Source organism: Cydia splendana, chromosome 1 (genome assembly GCF_910591565.1).
Source record: "Cydia splendana chromosome 1, ilCydSple1.2, whole genome shotgun sequence".
Taxonomy (NCBI): Eukaryota; Metazoa; Arthropoda; class Insecta; order Lepidoptera; family Tortricidae; genus Cydia; species Cydia splendana.
Window position 1 is genome coordinate 3891980 of NC_085960.1, and position 18760 is coordinate 3910739.

An 18760-nucleotide genomic window follows, 5' to 3' on the forward strand; every position below is an offset into this window, starting at 1 on the left:
AACATTCTTTGACAATTTCAATATGGCTTCGTCCTGTTTCGATTTATCGCCACTCATTGCGAATATCCTACTTTTCGCACTTGTATCTTAATGTACTAGTGGCTCTGTGAGCTGTAGACCTCGCGAGCAGAGCTTGAAATAACATGGTGCTAAGAGCTTTAAATACACCGTGTTTTTTTTTATTTCCGTTAATTTCAAGGGTGCATTCCTGAGCTTAAATCAAGTAACTTTCTCAAAGACACCGATGTTCTAATTAAGTCCATTTCGGAGATAATCCATAATTTATTTTTTTACTATAGGCCTCTACAAGCGTGTACACTTGCCTTAGGGCCGGCTTACATATTGATTAGTGTTTAGAATGAGTTCATACATTTGCTACTAAAATTAAGTACAATCTCGGTCGATTGATGTACGAAATGACATTGATATGTCACAGATTTCAATTGTTTGGTTGAGTTAAATGTAATGCCCGTGTTACAACAACGCTATATGCTACATTTAATTACTTTTTAAACAAAAAAAAAAACAAAAAAGAAAACAAAAAAAAATTTTTTTTTTGAAAATTAACTATGCCATTTAGTTCTTATAAACGTACTTAACTATATACCCCGAAGTTAATGGAATTCAATAAAAATACGGTGTATAGTAAATTAAAGAAAAACAATACGAAATTTATGTGTAAAAAAATACAAAAAGTTATAATATCCCAGCATACAATTACTGGGGATCGAACCCAGACCCTCTGTGCAAACAGAAAAAGCGAACGTTTACAAACTGAGCCAAATAGTTCTTAGATGGGTTGACGAAATTTAGCTACTCCTTCTCAAATTAAAATTAGTTAAAATTAAATATCTAAATACCGCCTAAACCAGCGATAATTTTTTTCTGCATTTTTTGCTATTAACTCTGTAAACATGTCTCAAAAAGAAAAAAGTCTTATGATATCGATACGACAATTTGTTTAGGCGCCAGGTATCACGACTCCGCCATTTTTAAAAATTTCCAAAAACCGGATTGACAAAAAATTTTTATTTAGTCATAAAATTCGGTCACAAAATTTCACGAGAATCGGTTAAGAATTGCGACCTGTAGAGGAGAACATCCGGACATACGAAAGCAAAATGCCCGAGTCAAAACGTAGACCTTCGCTTCGCTTCGGTCAATTATTGTTTGCTTGAGGCTCTGGTGATAATGCCGCCAATGACAAACTATGACTAGGACTTTAGAAATTATTAACTCAATTTACTCATGTGCAATATATATAAGTAATAGCAGCAAAACTGCTATTATATCGCACACTACTGTAAATGGTCAGCTACCTCTGTTTACATTGATAAGTGCAAGTCACCCAAGGCAGTTTGGGGACGATTACCAAAGATAATTAACATGTGTTACGCTTGTCATGGTCGTTATGTTTTTTGTTTGTGTGGCCTGCCAGTCTCCGGTCATCTCCGAGTGAAGCTTCGCGTGTCTGAGAAATAGTTGGGAGTTGGTAAGTTAGTTTAGTTAGAAAATCTGCTAAATAGGGCAAGTTAGTAGGTACCTATAGTTAGGTAAGCCTAGGTACTTGCAAGTTGCAGCATGGGTCAAATGTAGATTTATCTATAATAATTCATTTTTTATTTATTTAAATGCATGTTCCATTGAAAGTTGGATATAAGTATATTGTTTATAGAATAATTCTACATTTCCTTATAGTTGTAAATATTTTTAATTTTATTGTAGAATGATAATTTGTCGTGAAAATATTAATATTAGGTACCTATTAAAAAAATTGGTATAAAGAGGGTTTGAGTCCCATGAGTTTAATACAGGCCTAAATGACCATACTTTCACATGTTTTTGTAAATATTGACGGCTTTTGTTTTCCTTATAAAATAACTTCCTCTCCTACTATTCAAATCGGCGCACTTACTGAGGTGACATCGCAAATGTCACAACTACAAGTGATTATTTTAATACATGTATTAAAATGTATGTATACTTATCTTACATTACTACCGCTCGAAATTTTTTTTTGTAGTAAGACCGGTTTTTACAACGCCTGGGTTCGTGTGGCTATATATATTAGTATATAAAAACATATCAATACATTCCACATTGGCAGTGACCATGAAGGCGTTAGCAGTGCTAGCAATGCTGATGCTAACAGCGTGTGAGGCGTATCGGGCGCTAGTGGTGTTCCCGATCCCCACGCGCAGCCACATCAACCTGGGCGAGGGCTACGTCAGGCACCTGCTTCGGGCCGGCCATCAGGTACAGGGTACAGGAACATTAGGGTGGTATTCCACTTGTCCAATCTCATTGCGTCTCACTCTCTCATTAAGAGTCCATCAACGTGCACACTAGCGCCACTGCTGAAAATAATCGTGATGATTATTAAAATTTAACGAAAGATATAAAAAGGGGGCCGCTACGGACTGTATTTTGTATTTAAAAGTATCTTTTGATTCTTTTGAATACATCAAACTAGTTTTTATGTTGCTGGATTCGTCAAATTATGCGTCCAAAGTTGAAACGGCCGTTTTTGGTTTCAGTTCATAGATCGACGAATCCAGCAACATAAAAAACCGGGCAAGTGCGAGTCGGACTCGCGCACGAAGGGTTCCGTACCATAATGCAAAAAAAAAACGAAAAAAAAAAGCAAAAAAAAACGGTCACCCATCCAAGTACTGACCACTCCCGACGTTGCTTAACTTTGGTCAAAAATCACGTTTGTTGTATGGGAGCCCCATTTAAATCTTTATTTTATTCTGTTTTTAGTATTTGTTGTTATAGCGGCAACAGAAATACATCATCTGTGAAAATTTCAACTGTCTAGCTATCACGGTTCGTGAGATACAGCCTGGTGACAGACGGACGGACGGACGGACGGACGGACGGACAGCGAAGTCTTAGTAATAGGGTCCCGTTTTACCCTTTGGGTACGGAACCCTAAAAACTAGTTTGATGTGTTCAAAAGATACTTAAATACAAATAACAGTACGTAGCGGACCCCTTTTTAGGGTTCCGTACCCAAAGGGTAAAACGGGACCCTATTACTAAGACTTCGCTGTCCGTCCGTCCGTCCGTCCGTCCGTCCGTCCGTCCGTCTGTCACCAGGCTGTATCTCACGAACCGTGATAGCTAGACAGTTGAAATTTTCACAGATGATGTATTTCTGTTGCCGCTATAACAACAAATACTAAAAACAGAATAAAATAAAGATTTAAATGGGGCTCCCATACAACAAACGTGATTTTTGACCAAAGTTAAGCAACGTCGGGAGTGGTCAGTATTTGGATGGGTGACCGTTTTCTTTTTGCATTTTTTTCCGTTTTTTTTTTTGCATTATGGTACGGAACCCTTCGTGCGCGAGTCCGACTCGCACTTGCCCGGTTTTTTTAAATACCTGTCGTTAAATTAAAAATAATCACGATTATTCAGCAGTGGTGCTAGTGTGCACGTTGATGGGCTCTTAAGCAAAACGTGAGACGCAATACATATTGGACAAAGAAAATGGATAGGTGGAATACCACCCTTAGGAACTTACACCAACAACGATTAAGAAGCGGAACTGTTTTTTTTTAGGGTTTCGTAGTCACCTAGAAACCGTTATAGTTTCGCCATGTCTGTCTGTCTGTCTGTCCGAGGCTCAGCAGCAATTTGGCATGGGTACATACATCATGCATTGCGACAGAACGGTAAAATAAAAAGTATAAAAAATATTTTTTTAGGGTACCTCCCATACAAGAAGTTTATTTGAAATTTTTTTTTTTGCTTTGTTCCAATAGTGTGGGTTATCGTTGGATAGGTCTTTCAAAACGAATGAGGGTATCCTAAAACCATTTTTTGATATAGTTAATATTGTCGGAAATATGCGCTCCGAAAGAAAAAAAGATATGTGCCCCCCCCCCCCCTCTAACTTTTGAACCACGGGTCCAAAAAATGAAACAAGAACTTAATAAATACTTTCAATGAAAACTATAGCGAACATGATCGGTCTAGTAGTTTTTGAGTTATTGCAAAAAATCTTCTTTTCCGAGTAAAAAGACGTAAGTACAAAGCGCTGCAAAGGTACTCCCTTATGAATCTTATGATACTTACTAATAGCCCCCGTTTGGCCTATTTTGACAGAATAGTAACTACGAAACCCTACACTGAGCATGGCCCGACATGCTCTTGGCCGATTTTTTCAACAGTAACATCGTTATATGTATTTCAGGTGACATATATAACTCCAGTTCCTATTAAGGACCCATCAAAGAATTTGCGTCAAATCGACGTGTCTTCAAACTTTGCCCTTTTTCCAGCGGGTAAGTTTAGGTTCACCTACCTATTCACAGTTAAAAGTAAACACTAAGTTACCCAAATAAAATATTTTTTATTTTGTAAGTAGGTAATATATTTAATGTAGTTATGCTATTACGTTTATGGTAATTAACCTATCGATATTCCGAAGATTTTTTCCCCTATGTTTCATTTGTCCGAATGCATTTTTCGTCATAAGCGTAAATTTTTCAAAATTTATGAAAAGCATCGTAAATGAGTTTTTCTACTCGTCGACTTCAATGGTTGAAATAAGACTTCGTATAAACTGTAATCGCATACTTATTCACTGTGGGCTCCCGACTCAACTAATTATAGTCAATAAGTAGAAGTCATTAGACTTCGTACGAAAAGCTTTTTTAGTCAATTATAATGAATTCGACCAATCACGTCACGTGTCGCCAAAGGATAGAACAAAAGACATCAACGCGCTACTATTGAATGAATAAGAAGTGCGTTGATGTCTTTTGTAGGTACTATCTTTTTATCTACTGAGATATTTACTTACCTACCTACTTATTCTTATTTAATTATTTAGGTTTTATATTAGAAAAAGTAATATTTTAGTTCTAAAATCTAAAACACCCGAAGTTATTTAAAAAAATGCTGTTGGAGATTTGAAAATGTGACAAATGGCAAATTGAAAAAAAAAATCTTCAGATGATATTCCTAACATATTTAACATGTACGTCGACTTGTTCCAGGTGAAATTTTAGACCTGACCAAGCTGATGAACAAGGAATTACCAGTGTTCGGCACACCGGCGGTGCTGCAGCTCATGCTGGTCATCGCCAACGGAACGCTGATGCATGAGCACGTCCAACGGCTGTTGCACGACGTTCAGGAGGAGTTCGACGTCGTCATCGCGGAGTGGATGTTCGTGGAGGCGTACAGCGGGTATGAATAGAATATAATGTTTTATTCGGAAACACAAACGTAACAGAATACGTACCTATAAGAAAAACACACAAAGATGAAACTGCCACGAAATGGCATAATCTCATGTTGCTGGCGACTTCCAGCGCTGATCTTCCGATGAGATCAGAGATACAAGATATCGCACTTTTGACTTAAGATTTTTTTCTCCTTTACTACATTTTCTACCACCTCAACTAAAAGAGACATATCTTCTGTATCTGTATGTTGAATTATTCGACTGGAATATATAGGTAGAATTAGACCAAGAAAAGTCTGCAGCGATTTTGATAGCCCATATTTTAAACGACAAACTTCTATGAAATTATAACGTATAAATAACACTTGCATTGCGTGGGCTATCAAAATCACTGCAGACTTTTCTTGGTCTAACTCTAGGTATTTTGAACGCGAGCTGTAGAGATTTATCTCTATTTGGAAAAGCATTCCAGGGTGGCAAAATTTTTAGCGCGTAGTTTTACCCATTACTATTTGCTTTTGACTGTAGCTTATGTTTCAGACTAGCACCAGTGTTCGGTTGTCCGTTTATCTGGTCGTCCTCCATGGAGCCGCATGCCATGGTGCTGTCCCTCATAGACGACGACCCCAACCCTGCCTATGTAACAGATTACAGCTCCACCATAGTCCCGCCCTTCAACTTCCAGCAGCGAGTTGCTGGACTCTGGACGTTTTTGTCCACTAAGTATCATAAATGGTAAGACGTTTCTTACTTTAACTCAACAAACTTTAAACTATTGTAGGACCAAAACCAACGTGCTTGTACAGTTCTAAATGATTAAGCTGGCTGTCTCGCTCGCATTCCCAATGTCTAGCAATGCGTGTTGCAGTTTTTTCTCTTTGGTTTTATTGCTCTACCGGCAGGTGGTGGCCGCACAAAAGCTTAGTGGCCACCTTTGTTTGTTGGCGGTCTGCGTTGTTTTCTATTCCTCCTCCCACAGGTTGGATTTCAAAAAAAGCTTGTGTCTCTCTCAAGCTTACGCTTGTTAGTCATAACAGTAACAAATATTCAGTTATGGTTATACCACTTATACCTATATGATACTTGGCCATGATTATGCGCCTAAATAAATACATAAGTTGCCAACAAATAGACATAGTAAAATATTCCCTACGTGACTTGTGATGTGAGATGAGCAAGTTTAATTGTTACAAATGTGTCATTGTTATTTACTACATAGTTTATTTCTGCTATCAATGTATTACCATTTATTCTCAGACTAGAATAAACGCTGTAGATATGTCATTGTAAATGCATTATGCACACAGCTTTGAAGGCAACCACTATCAAATTGAAAATGTATTATATTTTCTAGGGTCTCGTCACAACAGGAGGCTTCGCTATACGAGAAAGCGTTCACCTCAGCAGCGGCCGCCAGGGGTCGCCACCTGCCTCCATACGACGCGGCCAAGTACAATGCGAGTCTGATGCTGGGCAACTCCCATGTGTCTGCTGGAAGCGCGTTCAGTCTGCCGCAGAGCTACATTCCTATTGCTGGGTACCACATCGAGGAGACAGTCAAGCCTTTACCTAAGGTTGGTAGTGGTAGTGTTAGCCTGGGTAGATCAATCATGACACGACAAGGTACATAATTATACATAATAGGTAATAATAACCATCCAAGGTAATATACCATCATATCCTTAGCGTGTCAACAAGTTTGTGCGTAGTTTGCCAAAAAGTGTTGAATGTTAAGGTACAGTTTAAATGAAAGGCTTGAAATTATCGTTATTTTTCCGCTGAAACCCAAGCTAAATTAAATTATATTTCGGATGGCAATTTTTTTTGTTATGAAACTTATTAAATTTCCAAACCTACGGTGAATGAACAAATACCCTGAACTAGGCATTTTCAATGTCCCATTCTTAATTTTTTATCCTAAGTACGTCCATCAGTTTCATCGGAACAAAAAGTATCTATCTAACTAAACTAAATTTCATAGAAGGAGGAGGTTCTGTATTCGGTTGTGGCTATGTTTTTTTTTATGACTTTCATGTGAATTAAGACATTTAATGCTTTCCAGGACCTCCAAACTCTTATGGACAATGCTAAACACGGCGTTATCTACTTCAGTATGGGCTCCGTACTGAGCAGCAAAAGTTTGTCCGCGGAATTGAAACGTGCCCTCCTTGGCATGTTCGGTCAGCTGGAGCAGACCGTCATCTGGAAACTGGAGGAGTCACCCGAGAACCTGCCCAAAAATGTCCATTTGATTGGTTTTGCTCCACAACAAAGCATATTAGGTAAGAGTTACAAGTCTCATAGTTTGAACTGCTATGTGCTGCTATGATGAAAGGTGTTAGATGTGGGATGAAGGGTCTTACTTAATTTTCATTAATTTCATTTACCTGTCAATTCGTTTGACAAGGAACGACCCTGTTCTCTGGAAAGGTTGGTATTGAAACGCCCATTTGCGCCTCTCTGGTGAGATAAACGGTCATAAGAACGCAATCAGTTATTTCTATTAAAAACACGTTTGTTAATGGCATTTACCTAATTTACCTACTTATGTACCTACTCATCTTTTATGACACTAACACTTATTATTCAAATCTTTAATTGCACTAACATTTAGTTCCAATTTTTAATCCTTTGACGACCTTACCGACCAATTTATTGTCTTGCAGACCATCCTAATTGTGTCCTCTTCATCACGCACGGCGGGCTGCTATCCAACACGGAGGCGCTGCATTTTGGCGTGCCCATCATCGGGATCCCCGTCTTCGCTGACCAGTTCCTCAACATTGACAGGGCTGTGAGCAAAGGCTATGCGAAGAGAGTGGATTTTGATCACGACATTCCGGAGAAGTTGAAAGAGGCTATTGAAGATATTCTTGGAAGTCCAAGGTTAGCTATGTTGCTTTTAGAACTGCTAGGGATAATTTTGTAATGAGTACACCCATCTGTTAACGAATTACTTACGATCCCAAGCTTACTTAACCCATTTCTTCTCAGGTACCGAGACCGAGTGAAGGAGCTCTCGTTTGTGTATCATCACCGCCAGAGCCCGCCCGGCAAGACCCTGGTCCACTGGGTGGAGCACGTGGTGCGCACGCGCGGGGCGCCGCATCTGCGGTCTCCTGCGCTCCTGGTGCCATGGTACCAGAAGATGTACCTCGATCTGTTGGGTCTTGTGTTTGCACTTGTTTTATTAAGTGTTTTTGTTGTAAGACGATTCTTGTCAACGAAGACTGATGTGAATAAGAAGAATAGATGATTGAATGTTGTGTTGTTTTAATATTGTGGAAGAGGTGTACAATCTAAGAAAAAATCGAGCCCATGAATTTGGCAGCTGATGACTGTAGATGGCGCTGTACCTACGGCTCCATATGTTTTGTGGTAACGGAATGGGGTTGGCAACTGTCAAAGGTTTGCCTAGATGGCGCCATCATAGCTTGCCCCTTTTTCTATGAGATTTGGCTTAAAGAGCTGGCATCCAGGGTATTAAAAAAAACAAAAATTTGATACAATTCTAGGGATTGACGGGGCAAGCTATGATGGCGCCATCTGCTAAAAACTTCCACCGGCCAACCCCATTGTCAAATGCCAACTATGACAGCCAAAGGTGCCGTAAAGCCCCCTCCAGACTATGCGCGTGAATCGCTTCGCCCGCGATTCACGCGCATAGTCTGGAGGGGGCTTATGATGTTATCATAGAAGGTAGGATAGTATAGAAGTGGTATACGCGTGCCTCCGTGAGGGACAAAACATACGCAAATGCGACACTGTGATTGGTCGAATTCATTTGTTGCCCACCATTATCCATACTAAAAAAAAGGTGGGGAACAAATAAAATGTGAGACTGTGACAAGGACAAACAATAATAGCTCTTTCGCTGCTACTCCTACTGAAAGATACATAAGACTATCCCGTTCTGTCAGTTACCCCCACCACTCATGCCAGATCCAGTTATATCCTAGATTCATGGATGTTATGGAGCCGTACAGCGCCATTTACATTAGCTGTCAAACTCAAAGCAGGAATTTATCTTGGACTTAACACACCATATCATCTCTATCGTCAGCTATCGTTATATTATAAATATTATAATAGGTAATTAGGTCGTGCACCTATTAGTGCTTGCACCTATATGTGTTTTTGTTATAAGAAGGTTCGTGTCGAGGAAGATTGATGTGAATAAAAAGAATACCTAGAATGATAAATGTTTTTTTTTTTACTTCAATTACCGTTCTAACAAAAAATGGCTCAGTAGGTATAATCAGTCACTTATAATAAATCATAATTGTGTTCTGAGTGTTCTGACTACACCTTTTTTATTCAATACCGTGGGAAGGTCAACAAAGATTTCTTAAGGCCCCAGTACACAGTGGTGAAGGTTGGGCCATGCCACGCCCTGGCCATTGTGTACACCTTCTTAATAACACCACCGTAAAAAAACATCTCCTGGACATTCTATCCGCCCACCACTTTAGGCAGTACGTAAAAAAAGCTACCAGGGTAGATGGCGATAGTTCAACACTGTTGGACCACGCCTACTCGAACATCCGGGACAGCCGTGTGTCCGCGACCTGCGTTATCACTAATCTTAGCGATCATATGGCGCAGCGCCTAGTCGTCCCGCAACCCGCTCCTCAGCCGCGGTCAGCGATAGTAAAGAAACGCGCGTTTAGCCGTAATAATATTGGTTCGTTTGTTCGTTCGCTAGAGTCCATAGATTGGCAGATTTTAGTAAACAAACACCAAAGCGACTGCGAGCTGTTTGCGACTAAAATAATCAACATCTTAACCTATCTACAAGATGTTCATATGCCAGTCAAAACTGTGACCGTACATCATAAAAAAAGCCCGTGGATAGATTCCGAACTCATCGGCTTAAAATTACTAGCTTTCGATTTTATTACCTTAGCTAAAAACGATCCAGGCAACACAAAGGTAAATACTGCCTCAACAAAAATTCTCAATACCTACAACCGAAAACTACAGACCAAGAGAACGGAGTACTTCAACTCGATTATTAGTAGTAGCTCAAATAAAAATAAAGCAATGTGGCGAGCTATAAACACGGAAATTGCCAGACTCCCACGCGAGCGGGTAGATTATACCGATCTACTTACTGACAGCGACGGTAACCCATTCTTGTCCAAACAACACCTGGTCGATGCACTGAATGAGGAGTTCATATGCGCGGGCGCCGCATGCGGTGCTCCCACCGCGGACCGCGCGCAGTGTCTGACCTCTTTATCCTCCCGCACTTTACATAGCGACACCTCATTGAGATTAACCTCCTTCAGCCCGGCGGAAATAAGTGTTATACTGGCCTATAAGATAGCAGCAAAAAATACCACCGATGTCTACGGACTGTCCGCGAACCTCCTTAAACAAGCTAGTCCAACAATTTGCTTCGTGCTCTCGCAGCTGTTTAACAACTGCATGCGGTTAGGTTCGTACCCCACATGCTTGAAAAAAGTTAAAATCTGCCCCTTATATAAAGGCAAGGGTAACAAAAAAGACGCGAAATCGTACCGACCTATTGCGCTAGTACCGGCTCTTAGCAAGTGCTTCGAGGTAGGGTTAAACATTAGACTACTGTCATTCTGGTTCCCAAGGAATGTTCTATCTGACAGCCAATACGCGTACCGCCAAGGCCGGTCCACTACCGATCTCGTGCGGGAGGTAATCAATTGTGCACTGCGCGCACGCGAGGCAGGCCGTCACGTAGCCATTGTCTGCTGCGACTAGGGTTTGCAATATCCGCCCAGTTTTCGTATCCAGATATTTCGGATATTAATTATTTTACTATCCGGATAAAACGGATAATTTGAATACTTACTTTTTATTTAAGAAATCTCTTATTAACTCAATAAAAAGTGTAATATAATACAATTGGACGTATACAAGGCTATGTAACAGCAAGTATTTAAGCTATTTTTGGCGTTCTACCTTTTCGCCGATGCTTTTAAGTTGATGTGCAAGTGCAAAACATACAGCTGATGTAACCGTGAGGTTAGGTTAGGTTAGTTAAGTTGGTACGAGTTATTGTGTTGAGTTGCCAAGAGACGTGATAATGGCAAAAATGCCATTAGGCAAAAAATTATACTCACCAAGAACTAAAATAATTTTCGGCAAAGATTTCTTACACAAGCTTTGATTACTTGATTAGATATGGTCGAACGGGTGACACAAAATATATTTGCAATAATTTACTATGTTATGGCGATACTTCAACCCTCCATTTAATATTGGCAGTCTGCGCTGCGAAATTCATTTCTTGGCAGAGTTTTTGATAATATTTAGAGAATCGAACATTTTCTAACTGTTAGAACTGTCTCTTATTGTTGAGATTTTACATTGCATTTAAAGTCAATCAAGGTTTCCATTACAGATTTATTCAAATCATCATCATTCAATTTAATATAACTGTATAACGGCTTTATCTATCGTACTGCGACATATACATTTTAGTGTCTCTCTTTTTTATATCTGTTTTTTGTGTGTCGCTGGCGTATGTGTTGTCGTCTCATAGTTTTAAGTCAGGTCCCAACTGAAAACCAGCGCCACGGATTGCCGCGGCATTATGCTGAGTGGGGTCCTATTTTAGCGTCCAATGCTTTTTTATGTCTGTATGTCTTTGTTTTCTATATATAATATGTTGTGGCGTTAAATAAATGTATTTTCTTTCTTTCTTCTTTCTAAATTTAAGAGCTGGGCTCTTGTCGGTGCAGCGTGATGAAGTTGTCTCCACCTTGGTCGATCCGAAGCCAGCCGCTAATGTCCTGGTACGACACGGCCCCTCATGCTCCTTTACTTGGCTCATATAACTCTTTCTTGGTCTGGTCTGGCCGATCATTTTTGCTCTTCTATTTATTCAAATACAAAATGCTAAAACCTTCTTCATCATTCTGCTAAATCCTACTGCATTTCGATCGGCAGTTTAATATCAACCGAAGTCTTCCTGCGTTGGACTCATTTTAGTTCTGTTCGCACTTTGTTAATAGTGTATTCGGACGCTAACAATAATGACAGCGCATCACGTCACGTAATGTTTGACAGGAACACGGTACTCGTACACTCAAAGTTACTTTTACGGAGCTAGGTTGATCTGCATACGATTGTGGAAATAAGGGAGTAGACGGCAATCAAGGAGTAACGAATAAACAGTTTTATAACGTAAACATGTATCCAAATAAATAAAATCAACCGACAACGTGGTTTACATTATAATTCTCAACGTTTTTAAAATAGTTTTCTTAAAATTTGTATTATTCGAATTATTCGTTTTATCCGGATATCAACTTAATCTAAATCCGGATACTAAATTGTACGGATATCCGGATATAACGGATATCCGGATATCCGGATTGCAAGCCCTAGCTGCGACCTCTCACGCGCCTTCGACACCGCCGACCACGCGCTCGTAGCAGACAAACTCGACTACTACGGTGTTCGAGGCCCAGCTCTAAAACTGTTGCTCTCGTTTATGAGCGGGAGGGCACAAGTGGTAGTTGGAGAACGCGGCAGCGTGACATCCTCGGAGCGCCACAACCTAATGGGGGTGCCCCAGGGATCCTGCCTTTCAAACACTCTCTTCAGCATACTACCTACTTAACGACTTACCAGCTACAATTACTGGCGCCGATATTTACATGTACGCCGACGACGTCACTGCGGTAGTGAGTACGCCCACGAAAAATGAGCTTGAAACGGCCCTAAATAACGTTGTTCGGCAGTTAAATGAGTGGTTCAAGGCCAACGGACTGGCGCTTAACAAAAATAAGACCTGTTTTATGACAGTAAAACTCAACGGCCATCCCAGTGAGAACCTACAAGTGTGTGCGGACGATGCCCCTATACAGCACGTGTCCTGCACACGCTTGCTCGGGTTCCACCTCGACAGTGCGCTCACTTGGGAGAGGCACATAGACGAGGTGTGTAATCGACTAGGCCGCGCCTGTTTCGCACTGCGCCGCCTGGCGCGCACCGCCGGGAGGACCACGGTGCGAGAATGCTACTTCGCGACGGTCCACTCCGTGTTGACGTATGGTGTGGAGCTTTGGGCCAGAGCCGCGGACTGGTATCGCGTTTTCTCAATGCAAAAGCGAGCACTCCGCGGTATGGCAGGTAAACCGAACGACGCTCCAGCCCGGGAGCTATTTCTCGAGTTCCAAATTCTACCCCTACCCTGTATACTAATACAGCAAGTAGCAGTGTTTACACACACTAATCGAGATCGGTTCAAACGCAGGGGTACGAACTCTAGATATCCACTGCGTAGTAACAAGCACGGAGACCGGCTAGTAGCAGAGCGACACAAATTAGCAAAGTCGGCTAAGTCGGTTTATTGCTTCGGCCCTTCAGTCTATAATCGATTACCCGATTCCATTAGAAATGCAACTTCCATTGAAGGATTTAAATCTAAACTAAAAAAGTGGCTTCTTGAGAAGATGTTTTACGATTATAGTGAGTTTTTTGACATTCCACTAGTAATTTGATAACTAATACCTACAGGTGTGACATTTGTATATTACTATATAGACTACATTTCTCATTGTTGAAAATAATTTAGACACCTATATTGCTAATTATAACAATTAATTATATTTATATTTATATAATTTGGATTGTGTTTACAGGTATATGCACATTAATATACTAGACAAATACTAGCACTTATATGATAAAAAATGACATGTAACAATTGTTATCAATAAATTTTTCATTTTCATTTTCATTTTACAGGGGGCTATGGTATGCAATGGCGGACGACTGCCGTCAGTTGTCAGCCGTGGTGGGCAATCGGGGAGTTGTCGGTTTTTTGGCACACTTCAAAGGAATCGTGGCGTACCGTGGCCTGTGGTGTTCACACAGTCGCCATTGTTTGTTTAGTTTCTTGAATTTTTGACCGCTTGATTAAATTTGATAGCCCAAAATGTCATTATTGTGGAGCAATGAAGAGACTTATTATCAGTTTATAGATTTATATCAATCAGAGCCTGCAATTTTGATGCACAATTGTGTGAACATCTACGTTATTAGGCCTACTCTGTTGCGCATTGCAAAGCATGGCTTGGCATGGATCATCCTTGACCGCTGTGTACTGGAGCCTTTACTTGATGAAAAGACTGTAATCAGTGTAACATCACTATGTATCAATGTCGATGTCGATGTCGAAGCTGTTCTGCGTCAACGATATAAAAATTTATTTAAGTAAGTTGGGTACGTGGGCACCTCTATAAGCCCCCATTCGCACGGGAGCTTTTTCAACGCGCGTTAAAAAAGCGCTTGAATCTGTCTGCACTCTAAATTCGATTTAACGACCAAGGCTTAAAGTCGAAAATCCAACAACGTTTCATAAAAAGCGCCACCGCTGTCGTGTGAATACATACATGGTTATCCATTTGTGTCATTCAAACGCTTTTTTAACGCGCGTTGAAAAAGCTGCCGTGCGAACGGGGCCTAAGTTCTTTAAGGGACTCAGTTAAATGCGTAAAAGGGAGCAAGGGATTTTGCTATCTCGTTCCGTCGTGTAGCTGCGTTTCTTATGTTTTGCCGCTTCTTTGTAAAGCAACAATAGACCACGACCTTGGTTCGGTCCGAGGCCTTTTCGTTCGAGTGTAATGAGGTTCGGCTGTACGTCCGTTAGGCCCCATTCGCACGACAGCTTAAAAAGCGTTGCGTTAAAACCCGACGTTGGCGCTTTTTTACCGTTTCCAATATTTGTGTTCATATGAACGCTTAAAAATCACTTGTGAGTCGTACTGCCACGTACGCATCTCAGCAAAGCCATACTTTATTTGCTATTACGACGTATTATTTGAATATAGCTTGAATATTTCAGGAATTTGTAAGCATAAGTTGACATTTTTAAGGTGAAACTAATAATAATCTTGACGATTGACACCAAAAATTGACACTTGACAGCCAACTGACAGCAGCGCCGGCGCTTTTTCAACGCTTGTGAGAACAGATACACGGATTTCCGTATGGTCTATTCAATTTGACGCCAACGCTCAACGCCGAAAATCGAACAGTGCTCGATAAAAAAGCGCCGCGCTTAAAAACCGCCTTCGTGTGAATACATACATGGTTATCCATTTGTGTCATTCAAACGCTTTTTTAACGCGCGTTGAAAAAGCTGCCGTGCGAACGGGGCCTTAAGGACGCAGCCACAAACTACTAAGAAGATACTACGCAGCTGTGAGTGAGCGCAAGAAAGAGATAAGCTGACCGGACAAAGGTCACGGTCTAGTACGCCCGTCTGTTACAGCTTTTAAATAGGTCTTGCCCCGTTCGCACGGCAGCTTTTTCAACGCGCGTTAAAAAAGCGTTTGAATGACGCAAATGGATAACCATGTATGTATTCACACGAAGGCGGTTTTTAAGCGCGGCGCTTTTTTATCGAGCACTGTTCGATTTTCGGCGTTGAGCGTTGGCGTCAAATTGAATAGAGCATACGGATCTCCGTGTATCTGTTCTCACAAGCGTTAAAAAAGCGCCGGCGCTGCTGTCAGTTGGCTGTCAAGTGTCAATTTTTGGTGTCAATCGTCAAGATTATTATTAGTTTCACCTTAAAAATGTCAACTTATGCTTACAAATTCCTGAAATATTCAAGCTATATTCAAATAATACGTCGTAATAGCAAATAAAGTATGGCTTTGCTGAGATGCGTACGTGACAGTACGACTCACAAGTGATTTTTAAGCGTTCGTATGAACACAAATATTGGAAACGGTAAAAAAGCGCCAACGTCGGGTTTTAACGCAACGCTTTTTAAGCTGTCGTGCGAATGGGGCCTACAGCTTCGCACGGCAGCTTTTTCAACGCGCGTTAAAAAAGCGTTTGAATGACACAAATGGATAACCATGTATGTATTCACACGAAGGCGGTTTTTAAGCGCGGCGCTTTTTTATCGAGCACTGTTCGATTTTCGGCGTTGAGCGTTGGCGTCAAATTGAATAGACCATACGGAAATCCGTGTATCTGTTCTCACAAGCGTTGAAAAAGCGCCGGCGCTGCTGTCAGTTGGCTGTCAAGTGTCAATTTTTGGTGTCAATCGTCAAGATTATTATTAGTTTCACCTTAAAAATGTCAACTTATGCTTACAAATTCCTGAAATATTCAAGCTATATTCAAATAATACGTCGTAATAGCAAATAAAGTATGGCTTTGCTGAGATGCGTACGTGGCAGTACGACTCACAAGTGATTTTTAAGCGTTCATATGAACACAAATATTGGAAACGGTAAAAAAGCGCCAACGTCGGGTTTTAACGCAACGCTTTAAGCTGTCGTGCGAATGGGGCCAATCAAGGCGCGAATCCGTGAACGCTTAAGGCCCCGTTCGCACGGCAGCTTTTTCAACGCGCGTTAAAAAAGCGTTTGAATGTCACAAATGGATAACCATGTATGTATTCACACGACAGCGGTGGCGCTTTTTATCAAACGTTGTTGGATTTTCGACTTTAGGCCTTGGGGCCTATTGCATAACAAACTACCACTAATATTACAAGCGGAACTCCTTATTTAATAAGTGAAATTAGAAAAGGAGTTCCGCTTGTAATATTAGTTGTAGTTTGTTATGCAATAGGCCCGTGGTCGTTAAATCGAATTTAGAGTGCAGACAGATTCAAGCGCTTTTTTAACGCGCGTTAAAAGCTCCCGTGCGAATGGGGGCTAATTGTGGTGTCGATTTCGCACGTAAATTTTAGAGTATAGAGGGGGCTATTGACACAGGTCTATGGCTATTGACGTAAAAGCATAGATATACAATATACTTAGTTTACGTCTCAGCGAGCTGTCACTGCAATGCCCCAACGTTTTCTGTTCTCTTTGACGGCGCAGCAACTAGTATCATTTCTCTCTCCTCGCTCTTTTAAAAATGCCGTTTGTCAAAAAAGGACAACTATACTGTTGACAAGATGTACTTCAAATCAAAGTGTTGCCTTTTTTGGTGCATCCAGGCTGTCTATGTGTGCGTAAAAACGTGTATGTGTGCTCTTTTAGGGATGTGAAAAGTCGATTTTAATCATGTTATATATCGATAAACGCTACACAGGGGAACGAAATAGCTATCAATTGAAGCTTCAATATCTTCGTTAAACATAAATATATACTGGGTCAAGCAGATCTTGTCAGTAGAAAAAAGCGGCAAATTTGAAAAATGTAGGCGCGAAAGGATACAGTCCCATAGAAAATTTAAATTTGGCGCCTTTTCCTACTGACAAGATTTGTTTGACCATCTATAATTGAAATGCTAATGAATAATAAATATATTAGAATATAATAAAATAATTCAATTATTGCGGAACACATATTTTAGTAGGTATTTATGTATTTTAATTAAATATCTGAACTTTCCCTTCGTTCCCTGCTGGGGCGTGACGATAAAATTGTGATCTGATAACCACAATAAAGAATAAAAGCCGTTTTGTTCTTTTTGGTATCGTTAAACCTTTGAAGTAAAATTAAAATTGCAAGAAATGTCGATAGTTTATCGATATAACTTTATCGACATGGCTACAGCAAGGTGGTGTTAAATTGTTAATCGTACACTAAACAAAAGTGGCAACAGTGACAGCTCGCTGAGACGGTATCTCTATATATTAAGGCCCCGGTACACAATGGGCCATCGCCGGCCACTCCAAGGGACGCATTTATGCGTTAGAGGGAGCAAGTGATATTGCTATCTCATTCTACCGCATGGCTTTTGTTTAGTGTACGATTAACAATGTGGCCCACCTTGCTGTAGCCATGTCGATAAAGTCATATCGATAAACTATCGACATTTCTTGCAAAGGTTTAACGATACCTAAAATGAACAAAAACGCATTTATTCTTTATTGTGGTTATCAGATCACAATTTTATCGTCACGCCCCAGCAGGGAACCAAGGTAAAGTTCAGATATTTAAGTAAAATATATAAATACCTACCAAATATGTGTTCCGCAATAATTGAATTATTTTATTACATTATAATATATTAATTATCCATTAGCATTTCAATTATGTTTATGTTTAACGAAGATATTGAAGCTTCAATTAATCGCTATTTCGTTCCGCTGTGTAGCGTTTATCGATATATAACATGATTAAAATCGAATTTTCACATCCCTAAAAGAGTACACATATACGCTTTTACGCACACATACACAACCTGGTTCTACCTAAAACGATAACACCTTGATTTGAAGTCCATCTTGTCAACATATGGTTGTCCTTTTTTGACAAACGGCATTTTTAAAAGAGCGAGGAGAGAGAAATGATACTAGTTGCTGCGCCGTCAAAGAGAACAGAAAACGTTGGGGCCTTGCGTGAAAGCAAACAAATATAGCCGGTCAAACAACTTTGCCAGTTGACGCGAAATTTAAATTTTCTATGTTAAGGTTACCCTTCGCACCCACATAATTTAAATTTGCTTTTTTCTACTGACGGAAATGGCTTGACAGACTATAGTTTAGTACATTTTAATATCGAGTAAGAAAAGAAAAATGTCGATTATTCAAATCGATATCGAATATCCCTTTTTTGGTTTGACACTGACAGTCGTGACAGTACTGACAGT

General features: G+C 40.3%; 1 protein-coding gene across 1 annotated transcript; it reads left to right on the plus strand.

Moving 5' to 3' along the window:
* Nucleotides 1-2094: 2094 nt before the first annotated feature.
* LOC134789511 (UDP-glucosyltransferase 2-like) lies at nucleotides 2095-8464 on the plus strand. Its single transcript, XM_063760094.1, has 8 exons — nucleotides 2095-2256; nucleotides 4205-4295; nucleotides 5013-5205; nucleotides 5744-5938; nucleotides 6558-6777; nucleotides 7266-7485; nucleotides 7870-8089; nucleotides 8198-8464. The coding sequence occupies exons 1-8, from the start codon at nucleotides 2113-2115 to the stop codon at nucleotides 8457-8459; spliced, it is 1545 nt and encodes a 514-aa protein (XP_063616164.1). The 5' UTR covers nucleotides 2095-2112; the 3' UTR covers nucleotides 8460-8464.
* The last annotated feature ends 10296 nt before the right edge of the window (nucleotides 8465-18760 follow it).

Excerpts from the sequence above, each read along its gene's own strand:
- LOC134789511 (XM_063760094.1), top strand. The coding sequence starts at position 2,113 with ATGAAGGCGTTAGCAGTGCTAGCAATGCTGATGCTAACAGCGTGTGAG. Across the intron at positions 6,778-7,265 it reads CAGTCAAGCCTTTACCTAAG|GACCTCCAAACTCTTATGGA; the intron begins GTTGGTAGTGGT and ends AATGCTTTCCAG. Across the intron at positions 7,486-7,869 it reads TCCACAACAAAGCATATTAG|ACCATCCTAATTGTGTCCTC; the intron begins GTAAGAGTTACA and ends ATTGTCTTGCAG.